We start from the raw sequence: 12,051 nt of genomic DNA on the forward strand, positions 1-12,051 counted from the left end.
ACAACACAAGCATGGTGTACAGTTAGCATGGTACCTGTGAGTACTTACATGGAGTGAAGGGAACTCCTTGATGCAGTGCTGGACTATCACCAACACTTCAGCATCAGGGATCAAGCTGAAGTCACAAAGACAGTCACAGATCAAGAGAGAGAACTAATAGGGTTCAGACAATAGTAATTAAGGCTGCATCAAAAATGCTTTTTGAGGCACATTTTTCTTAAATGTTAAAGATGAAGGTAGGACTTATTTAAATATTTTTTACTGGAAACAAAAGTGATGTGAAAGGAACATGTTTTCATTATCATCGTTATGAGTAAACCTATCAAGGATCCCTCCATTACATCTTCCCGAGACAAGAGCATCCACTAGTCTTGTTTCCACCCTTTCCACATCAAGCCCACTTTCCTGTGGTAAATATGATTGGACTATCACACATATTGATAGTCCAATCAGAGAATGTTTCACAAAATCAACATCCACGACTGGTACACCTTCGTATGAAAGTGATTTACCGCTGCCTGTCTTTGTTGACACGAATATGTCTTTTTCATCTCTTAAACACCCCAATGATTGCCTATGTTTTTGTGTCATGGATGAAGATGCGAATGTTTTTGTTATCTGATCGACTAGGTTGTCGCCTACTGTAGTCGCCATTTTTGTGAAGCAATACGAGATTAGAACAGCGGATTGGATATTGCATTTTCAATACAAGGGGCACAACTCCTACTTGAGGGGGTGCCAGGGTCAAGCCAAGAAAAGTGGCCTTGATTTGGCAAGGGTTTGAACTTGGCTTTGGTATAGGCTAGTGGACATGTGTGTCTCGGGAAGATGCCTCCCTTATGATAGAGCCAAATGTCAGAACACACGAGACAGGACACACCTTCCTGGAGTTGGAGTGATGATGTCAAATGCACACTCTGTCATTTCACGTGGATGCAGTCCAAAGAATTTCTTCTCTCTGAAAACCCGCTCCAAGCTGAATCTCTTCAGGTTCAGGATGTTGTTCCGTGCTATGTATCTTGCAAACGGAACCTGCAAAGTATTTGTTTTAGTTTTGTCAAGTGCTTGATAAGCTCTTGTAGCAGACTTTCTGACATTTTCCATGCATGTGTTCTATTCTATAGACATCATCAGTTTCAAAAACAGGTAGAAACTTAGAGAATCTACCAGCCTAACACATGTTGACATGTGCCAAAATACCCACACAATTTGAATGGCTCCAAATTGTAGTTCCAGTGAGTATTGCACTGGTTTTCCTTCCTTTCCATACTGTGAGTAAAATGTTACAGACTCAGAAAAAACAGTAAACACATATCACATTTAGCACTGAAGGTTGGACATACATTGAGACCCAACAAAATTCAAAACATGTTCACAATGTTGTATCTAGTGTTCAAAATAAAGGGAGGTCCTCGGTCCTTGAGGTTTGTTCCTATAGTACATGTATTTGTATAGCCCCTCATTTTCTAACACTTTAACATCGATACCCCACTCAGACACATCATACCGACTCCGAGCCCACCACTTCTAGTTTTATACCCTTAATGCCAAGCGCAAGGCAGTGTTACAAGTACCATCGTTTTTTGGTATGAAGTGGCAGGGAATCGATCCACCGACCTTCTTCTCTCCAGGTAGATGTTCAATCCACTAGATCACGGAGGTGGTCGTTGAGCAACATAAAGAAGACTTGGAAAGCAAACAATTTTTTAACTTATCCTATTTCACACCATGCATTTCATCCTTCTTCTTTCGATCCTATGTGGAACCATGCTTGAACAAAACTTCTAAAAAAACAATTCACCCGAACACATCCCAGCATCACCATGGTCACCACCCAAACAAATGTGCATAGCATCCCCCACACACTTGCCACACGAATACCCCTGCTACTCCATTCTCTTCCATCGCCACTTAGAGCAGACGTGTTTTCACAAGTATTAGAGATTGGTTGTTTTTCCACATGCATTTCCCTGCCTACTTAGCATAGTATTAACATCTACATAAAGGGAAATGGGCAAGAAAGGTTATTGTATACTTGACAAGTTCTAAGTAGTCTTTGGACTATTACACTACTGGCCTTGTCAAACCCTGACAGCCTTTTTTTAGAGCTGATGTCAAGCTAAGGACATACCCTGAGATCATACGGCAGCCCAATAAGGCCACCGCTGTGGTCCATCAGCCGAACGTATTGGTCGTTGCTCTTGTACAGGTCCGACTGAGGCATGAGGAAAGGTGTAGCTACTTTGGTCCCGCCATGTAGCTCAAACACCCGCTCTATAGAGTTGTGGACAGACATCTGCAGCTGGGAGGACTTCAGGGTAAACGTGCCCTGAGAAGACACAACAGACATGCGTCAGAGCGACTTCTGTCAACGAACTTAATATGTAACAGTGTGGACATCATAAGTCTGTTTGCATTATCAGCACTGACCAGTATTACTTATGATTTCAAAGATTTTCCTGGTGAATACTTGTATGTCAGAATAAGGGAGTAAGAAAACATAAATATTTGATTAATTTGGGGTAAATTTCCTGAAAGAATCAATTTGAAAAATGAGCATTTCTGATTAAATGAAATGTTTTTATACTTACCTGAAAAAGAAAAAGATATTCATAATATGCAGATTTTCAAGGAAACAAGTATTTTACACTTTCTTTCATTTTGCAAAATTAAGCTCCAGGGATGTGAGCAGGTTTTCCCGAAAAAAGAGGAAAAGTCTAGTGGGGTCTGGGGGCATGCCCCCCCCAGAAATTTTTAAAACATTTGATTGCATTTTAAGCAATTTCATGCAGTTTGGACAACATTCACACCAAGAAATGTAATAAGTCAATGGCAAAAGTCAATAATTCAAATAAACAAGATGGCAGATGCAATAAAATTTCGAAGTTAAATCAGTACTTTTAAAAAATCGGACATAGCTTCCGCGCATCTGGCTACCCGCCAGGTCTGGGAGCAATACTGCCATAAACTTCAACCCCCATCCCCCAGACACAAGGACAACTGTCACAAGCGTGCAATGTTTGACCCTTTCCCCACGTTGAACCATATTGAAAAAAAACTTACCTTGTACTTACTTACCTTTTGTTCAAAAAAAATCAACAACATTGCAAACATAAGACATTTATACAACATATATCCCCATGTTATGGGTTTTTGGAAGCTGAAGAAACATTCACAGTTTTCTCGCTAATTACATGAACAACTGTAACACATCTCATTCACTTACAGGCTAAAAGACAACTTTATCTTAAAAACAAGCCATCATCTGACTCTGAGTATTTACAATTTCTGTGTGACGCCACACCCCACGTTATAGTGCAAGTATTCGTGATAGAAAACGTATGATGTTCGAAAACCTATGCTGCTGAAAGCTCTGATCGAAAACAGGACGATCCGCGACGATTGTCTGGTTTTTGATCATATTTTTCGGAGTGTTTTTAAAAATATGTTTGATTATATTTTTACGTGGAAGATGATTTTTCCCGAGGACTACTGTTTTAAAAAACGTGATTTTCCGCATTTCCGCGGAGATTTCACATCCTTGAAGTTCCATAATGTTTTATAATAAATTAAAAATCATTAGTTTTTCCTCCTACCTTAACCAGCTCCAGATCATAAGAGAGGTCACTGGCCGGTGAGACTTGCTGGCCAAACACAGCTTCCATCATGCGATGGTAGGCCTTGGACTGTGGATTGGCAATTGTGGAGCGCAGGATCTCATTAAGCTCCGCCTCCTCCATCTGAGGGGGTGGCATGTAGTCTGACTGAAGCAGCTCCTTGGAAGTGGGCCGCCGACTGGGGTCATGGTTGAGCAGCCACCGCATCACACTGGCCTGGCGAGGAAACATACAACCACTCAATACAAGCGTCTGACATTTCTCACAGTTTAATAATCTTGAATAACAAATCGAGAAACTTTAGTGTTCGCCAGTGACACTGCATTTACACAAATGTGATATGACAAGATGGAGATTCACTTGCACTCCTTCAGATATTAGGGGTGGAACAATACAGCAAGGTCACAATACAGTTATGTATCCCGATACATAAGTCATGGAATGATATGTATCACCATACCTCAAATCGGGTGGAAATTTCTTCACAATAAATACAGTAGAACATGGATATAACGAACTACAAGGGACCAGAGAAATCAGTTTGTTATATCCGTTGTTCGTTATACACGTTTTCGCTCGGGAACGTACGCCATTTTGGATAAGACAAACACACAATACACATAATTGCAGCATTGACTTGTATTGGCAGTGTATATGTTTAATGTACTGTAATGTTTTACAGACAAGATTACATGTACAGGTAAGATTAACACAATGCAAATTTAACAAGGTTGATCTGTCACCGCTGATTGTATTGATTCGCCGCCATTGTGTTGATTCGCCGCTGATTGCGTACAGCCAATTGTCAGTGACACTTGACACTGAGTGAGATTTCTTAGTTTGCTATACACGTCACTAATTAGTGATAGATGGGCTTGTCGGTGATCAGATATCAGTTCGCTGTATCCATTAGTTCGCTGTAGAGAGTTCGTTATATACGTAAGTTTTATATGACATTATGAAATAAACATATTATGTATTGTATCATCGCATAAAATCATGATGCACTGTGCACAGACGTAGCGTTTTCTCCTATCAGTTATGTTAAATAGAACTTAAATATACAACTAATAGTTTTTCTGAAACATGGATGTCTGTCCTTTATTTGAGTTTCTCAAAGAGTAATTGTGGGACATGCCAGTAGATAGCTGTCTCTCTCTTCTTGACAAGGGGTACCTGGTTAGCCATCTCTATTTCATCAAAGTCCTCGGGGAAGAAGACAACGTTGCCCCGCACACTGCCCAGGATCTTCACCCTCTCCATGCCTGTAGGGAGAGGCTTGTAGCACATCTCGAAGAAGATGATACCCAGGCTGTAGATGTCTACTTTCTGAAGAGCGAAAACAAAAACACATTCATTTTCTATTGTGAGGGAAAATTGTGTGTAACCTTTGTATTGGAATGTTAACATGGTTAATTTGTTTTTTTCTTTATGTCAGTATTAAGAACATATTATATCACTGAAATACAGACGTGTGCCTGCTAGCACTGACCTGATCATAGTGAAGCTTGTCGCCCCCGCTCATGACTTCAGGACTGACGTAAAGAGCTGTCCCCACCTGCCCTGTCATGTTGCCATCACCCAGACTCCCAGACCGAGATGAGCTGAGGAAATTGGCGTCAGAGTATGATGTCTGAGGGAGACTAGCATCCAACAAACCACTCTGAAATACATAGAGCATATTTGTCTTTTCTTGTCAGATAACATATTTATCTTTAAATAGACCTGCAAAGTTAATATTCTCATGAGTGGCGTAGCAACGGGATTTTAGTTATCGTCCAAAATCATTCTTCCAACTTTGTCGGTTTGTAAACAGTAATAACCAGGTTCTTGAGTGTGACAAGTTCAGCTAACCAGCTTCAGTGGCAGAAAGGTTATGATGACATTTGAATGTGACGTCACAATGGTCAGCAAAGTATTTCAATGCAAGTTCATTGTTGCAATCTCACACAACGCAATATCTTCTTTGGAAGCAAGTTTTGGAAGATAAAGACATGTTATTTGACAGGAAAAAGACAAATGTTGTGTGTATGAAGTATTTTTTGGTATGATGTTCATTATCTTACTCTGAAAATCACAGTCTCACAGAGAAAGTAGTTCCAGCATTAAGTGTTATTTCACTTGAGTGAAATACCAATTTTATATTTGGAGATATATAGTCTGGAAGGTAATTTAAGGTACCGACGTTTACTACAATATCTGAAAAACTATCGGACCTGCTCCAGTCAAAAAGTTGGTATGAGATTATTAAACAGTTATACATGTACATAACTGGATATTACATTTAAAGACAATCGGTGCATGAATAAAAAATCTGTCTATTTAGCTATCACTATATTTCATCAACAACCAGACCTGTTCATCTCGGGTGGAATGAGCATTCATTGAAACAGCCATCTGCATAATGCTACCCCTGCGTCACAGGGCCATATGGCACAGTTGAACCAATCAACTCAACTCGAAAGGGTGCATGGGAATCACGCACGCATGAATACGGTGTTAGCGTTTGGTGTCTCAACGTGGGTGATTACCTTCCAGACTATATATAGTATTGCATCACTAAATACATAAAACATACATGGTTCTCAGTAATGAATTGAGAAACAAGTACAGGAGGTGGACATGACAGTGTGAAGATATGTCTTGGATGTGCTATCTCGGTGTTCCTTTCTTCCTTTTGTCCTCAGGTAGAACATCCTGTCAGGTAGGGTGGTTTTCTCATGCAGGGAAGAAGGCTATGACTATTTCTATAGCCTTACATAGAAGGGGATATGATAACCATCAGTTTGGGGGACAAGTAGAACTCAACCATACTGCAACATAGTAAGCAGGATTCACCCCAAACCTTGTTTTCATATTATGTACCTTAGCTATGATATCAGTGGTCGCTAAACCAAAATCTCCAATCTTCACATGATCGTTGGAGTCCAGGAAGATGTTGACTGGTTTCAGGTCTCGATGTATCATACCCTGAAACAAAGAGTGAGTGAGTGAGTGAGTGTGTGTATGAGTGAGTATGAGTATGTGTGAGTGAGTGAGTGAGTGAGTGAGTGAGTGTGAGTGTGAGTGTGTGTGTGTGTGTGTGTGTGTGTGTGTGTGTGTGTGTGTGTGTTTGAGTGAGATTGTGGGTTTGAATGAGTAAGGTTATGGATTTGAGTGAATAGGTGAGTGAGAGTGAGGTTTTCAGCAATAGCAAACAACATCCTATGAACTGTTACAGTGTAACAAAGGTGAGTAAATTGTGTGAGCTTTGATAGGTGCTGTTTGATCAAAGGTGCCAAATAAGTAAGTCAAGGACAACTTGCTTGTGGCTTGTCTGCAAATACCGGTAAGTCACTTGTCAAGTGAAGCCTTTAATTATGTCACAATGTTTGTTGCCAATAATAACAAGCCTGCATTCTCTCTTCTGGGCATCTCGTCTACTGGATGTACCAGGTCATCTGTACCTTTAGAACCAAGTTCAGGTACTCCTTATGACAAACACGGGGAGCTGTACCTATAGCTGATTCATAATATACTAGTCAACACTGGCTAAGGTCCAAAATAGTCATCTTTATTCAAAAGCGTGGTCCTCTGCTGATGGTGAGTATTATATAAATTCAAGAATATATTTTCAAGTTGTTCTCAGGTTCTCAGGTATTGTTAAACATACTGGTCAGTGGCTTCTCTTATCTGTGCATTCTCAGGGTGCCCTACTTCACTTTTGGTCTAAAATAAGAAATAGAACACCTTCTTGCAGATATGTTTTGCTGACAGGGCTTTTTATATAGGTAATATATTGTTTTTCAGTCTCAGCTATCCAATGTTTCCATTAGACTTTTTTCAGCTGTATGATGGTGTTTTGTCATCAGTCGAGTCTGGACCACACAAACCATTGGTTAATATTATAAGCAATGTCCCACACCTTCTGGGTACAATGGCATCAACCAAGTCATCAATTATGGCTACCCAGTTTTGACTATACCTGACTTAAGTCATACGGCAAGTATATGTTTCTAGGAACCCATTCAAACCCAGGATTTCCAGGAGCAATTTCCACAAGGAGTTTCCACAGGAAGGCTGCTACTTAACAGTCACACACCTGTGACATTCACAGACATAACAGTAAGCATATACTATCAACAGTGAGTGAGTGAGTATGGTTTTACGCCGCTTTTAGCCATATTCCAGCAATATCACGGCGGGGGACACCAGAAATGGGCTTCACACATTGTACCCATGTCGGGAATCGAACCCGGGTCTTCGGGGTGACGAGCGAATGCTTTAACCACTAGGCTACCCGACCGCCCCACTATTAACAGATTATATGAGCAAAACCAACCTGTTCGTGAATGTGTATGAGTCCTTCGACGATCTCCCTGAAGAGCCTCCAGACCCTGGTAACGTCCTGGTACAGACCGGCATCAATACAGTTCCTCAGGGTGCTCTTCTCACAGTACTCCATCTGGTACACAGGAACAGGTGGCCACAATGTACACAAGCCATTTCCCTTGTTGTCAAATACCATATAATCCCAAGATGGAATAGAAAATCAGAAACTTAATAAAGTCTCCTTTACTTGTAACTCACGGAAGGAAGGACTGGAATAGGATCTTCTTCGTATAATTTATAGGAACTAGCGACTGAATGTTTCACACATCAGGTTACAATATTTCAAATAAATAATTGAACGTGTGTCAGGCAAATTCGTGGTGGAACTCATTAAGTAAGTGAGTGAGTGAGTGAGTGAGTGAGTATGCTTTTATGCCCCTTTTGGCAATATTCCAGCAATATCACGGCGGGGGACACCAGAGATGGGCTTCACACATTGTACCCATGTCTTCGGCCTGATGAGCGAATGCTTTAACCACTAGGCTACCTGACCACCCCATAACTCATAAAACTCCCTGATATATATATACATGTTCGGTAATACCGTCATAATACAAGAACTGGTAACTGTACATGATATTGATGTCCCCTAACTATCACGTTTACTAATCCAACAGTACATCATTGTCATACCTGTATGTAGAGGTACTGCAGTTTGGGCACAATCTCTATCAAGGACTCCTGTGTGTTGGTGCTGGCTGTCTCCTGTTTCTGGAGGTTCTTCACACTCTAGAAGCACAACAGTGACATATTGGTAGAGGGTACACACACAACATTAGTCTCATTATTTGGTTGATCTAAACTATTAAAGGCACAGTCAGTAACAATCATTATCTGGCATTACCCTGTTTCAAGGAACAGATGTTTGGATGCATCAGCACATGACTAAAGCTAGATCAAGGCAATGAAAGGACAACACCTGATCATGTTCAAACTCATGTTTATGCAAACTATATTTTCAGTGTCAGGGTTTTACAGGTCGCACGATATTGCATCATATCTTCATGCAAAGTTTGAGTGAACCCACATATTTAAATAGTGAGTCGTGTAGGATGCAAAAAGTGTTATCCAACTTGATACAGATTGCTCATAAACATAACTGACAATCTTATTCTGGTAAAAAAGAGACTCAAAGTTAAGCATGTCAATAGCTGATATTCTTCAATCTAACATTCAAATACTCATCTGAGCAGCATGTGCACTGATGTAACATCAATACTATTCTTCAAAATCAGTTGAAGCAAGAACAGGTCACCAGCCTGGGACCCCTTGTTCATGCTTTGGACCCCCCCAAATGAGTTACTGAGAGTCCTCTGGACTCAAGGTAAAAATACCTAAATAATCACTGCACTTGGCTGAATTTCACTCTTTGCCTTATGCCTGTATGGTGCTAGATGTTATGAATCATGATACTTCTACACTGGAGACTCACCAATTCCGATTCTGTGACAGCTGGTTCACTGGTACCATCAGTCTCGAACACAATACTGTCAGAGTTATCCAAAACTGGTCTGAAACATTGAAAGAACTGTGATATTCCTTGTATAAAAAACCCAGCTATATCATAGGATATGAGTCTGATATGTGAGAAGCGCCCAGACTCATGCAGATTACACACATTTCCAACTTCGTCTCCTGGCACGGTAGGGGGACACAACTCTGCACAACAAATTGCAATGCCTTAGCCCATTATGGCTGCTCAAAAGAAAAATCTATCTCTACAAATAAGTATGCATATCATTGTCAGAAAACCAGAAAGTCCTTTCGATATTCAGAGTTAGTCCCTAACAGTTGCTTCAAAGAAACACGATTACTGCAGCAACGACTTACAAGAACGACTTCCCAAATACATCTTGCTCATCTTCATCATCATCATCAGAATCAGAGGCAAGACACTTCTGACATGCTGTGTCAAATGCAAAACTGACACTCCATTCCATCGACCCTTCAATGGCCTTGGGAGCCTCTCGCTCGATATCATCTGTTACATCGAAACTGTTTTGCTCATTGTTAGATGAAGGAGCTGACTTCTTCTGACTTGAATCGGTTGTCTTTGATGTGTAGCTGGAGGACGTGTCACTCTGAGCTGGTTCCTCGCTTACTTCTATCCAGGAGTTGTAATATCTGGAAACATTGTATTGCAGTAGGAAAATATTGAAATAATAAGGCTGCTTGGCCTAACTTATTAACATCAGTATAGCAGTTCTGATTTTTCAAAGCCTAATCACATGGGTGTTCAAACAGGTTCTAGCTATGTTTTGACTTTTGCTATCTTAAATGTGTGAAAATGTTAAATTGCAAGAGACATATACGAATACTGACTGCCTATAACATGGCTGATATATCCCACACCATTTCTTTCTGAAAGGTAAAACACAGCAGGAGCTTGTATGAAAGGACATTACGACACTGACTGACCATATTATGGAAACAAAGGACCAAAGGGGTGCTTACCAAGATAGTTTCAAACTATGTGCACTGACTGATCGCTGTTAAGGGCAAGACATTAATGACAATAAAGAACTGTTATCCATAAACAAATTCTAAATACCTTTCAAAGACCCCATTTTCCCACAAGCATGGCATAGCCAGCAGTAACGGTTCAGACTCTGACAACAGCAAACACCTTACCTGACAACATTCTCATGGTTGAGTCTTGACAACAGCTTTACTTCCCTCGTGATCTTCTTGTTGAACTGTTTACTCTTGGGGTTGAGGGGTATTCGTTTGATGGCATACATCCGTCCATCTAACTTGTTCTTCACTTTGATCACATCCCCAAAGCCTCCCCTGCCTAGTGACTTGAGTATTTCAAACTCCCCCGTGAGTCGTGACTGTCCGGTGGCCTCCAGGGCAGTCACATGCACATATGGGAGACAACCATTGTCTTCCTCATCCTCATTCTGGTTCTGTTCTTTGGTATCTGTGTAAGAGATATCATAATACTATCTACTAGGGCAGGGACGATACACCAACTGTGCAATCCAATACGTATCACATTATCTTGCTCATGATCTTACAAATATAACGATACTTACATGTGCTCTTATCTCTGGTGCGTAAGCCATCTTTTTCATAGACAAGATGGCCAAAAACCTGCACACTGATTTTTTACAGTTGGCAGTGTCTGTTTAAACTGATTAGTGACTAAATCCTAACTGAGAGGAGAGGGAGTCCTAAGTTGGATTACTTGTTCCCAATCCATTTCAATCTGAATAAAATATGTTTAAATCAAATCAAATCAACTGACTAAATGTGATAAATTCAAACCTATTTCTCTCATTGAGTTAAGTATGGTGATGTTGTCAGGTGTGTGGGAATGTATAGTGTGAGAAAGTATTCCTGTATGTACACATGAAGAAACACAACCTGTTGCCCCACCTTTCTGAAAACGTTCCTGGTCAGCTGGTCTGATAGGAATGGTCCCCGGCAATGGTTCTTTAAGGAAGTTATGGTCCAGAAGTTGACTAGCCGACCAGCGATGACGTTCATCCTGCATGAGGCATCTGAAGATAGTGACAAACACATGAGAATCTGTACATCACACAAACATCTACTTGCAAACTGATCATAAATACTGATAGAAACCTTTTATACAAATGCATTTAGCAGGATTGACTAGCAGACCTGTTATGCAGGAGTCAGTTGATGCTAAAAATGTTACAATCTTCACCATGGCAAATAATCAGACGACTTCATTCCCGAAATCTGCCAGATGTGAGGCAGGACAGGGTCTTCTTTATTTATTCTTAAATTAGGTTTACACGATATGCGTGAACCATTGTGCAAGTTATGCCCATGTATGGTCATCCAGTGTATTATGTCGCCTTACTTGTATGATCAATATTTTGGCGTAATTATTTACTTTGAAAATGACATCAGCAATGGGTAACTTCCTGTAACATATCTCTGGCACATGAGTGTAATTTGATGGATGACTATCTTTAGCATGGGGTCATCTGAATCAGATTTAAAATGAAGTCGTGGTATCAAATGGGTCCAGGGTATATAGTTACTTGTTCGTTTGTGTGTTGTTTAATATTGCACTGAGCATTATTCCAGC

The 12,051-nt window shown here is 40.5% G+C and overlaps 1 protein-coding gene across 1 annotated transcript in view; it reads right to left on the minus strand.

Annotated features, from left to right (window-relative positions):
• The window catches only part of LOC139441954 (eIF-2-alpha kinase GCN2-like), a 42,220-nt gene that overhangs the window by 19,322 nt on the left and 10,847 nt on the right, over nt 1–12,051 (minus strand). The window contains exons 14-26 of the mRNA XM_071222700.1: nt 11,370–11,494; nt 10,620–10,911; nt 9,819–10,112; nt 9,421–9,499; nt 8,622–8,717; nt 7,939–8,061; nt 6,483–6,587; nt 5,110–5,280; nt 4,794–4,946; nt 3,597–3,833; nt 2,132–2,329; nt 881–1,032; nt 49–115 (exon numbers count right to left, since the gene is read on the minus strand). Coding sequence (XP_071078801.1) covers nt 49–115; nt 881–1,032; nt 2,132–2,329; nt 3,597–3,833; nt 4,794–4,946; nt 5,110–5,280; nt 6,483–6,587; nt 7,939–8,061; nt 8,622–8,717; nt 9,421–9,499; nt 9,819–10,112; nt 10,620–10,911; nt 11,370–11,494 — 2,092 coding nt within the window. The remainder of the gene's footprint in view (nt 1–48; nt 116–880; nt 1,033–2,131; nt 2,330–3,596; nt 3,834–4,793; nt 4,947–5,109; nt 5,281–6,482; nt 6,588–7,938; nt 8,062–8,621; nt 8,718–9,420; nt 9,500–9,818; nt 10,113–10,619; nt 10,912–11,369; nt 11,495–12,051) is intronic.

Source organism: Haliotis cracherodii, unplaced genomic scaffold, assembly GCF_022045235.1.
Source record: "Haliotis cracherodii isolate W230 unplaced genomic scaffold, xgHalCrac1.p SCAF_5, whole genome shotgun sequence".
Classification (NCBI taxonomy): Eukaryota; Metazoa; Mollusca; class Gastropoda; order Lepetellida; family Haliotidae; genus Haliotis; species Haliotis cracherodii.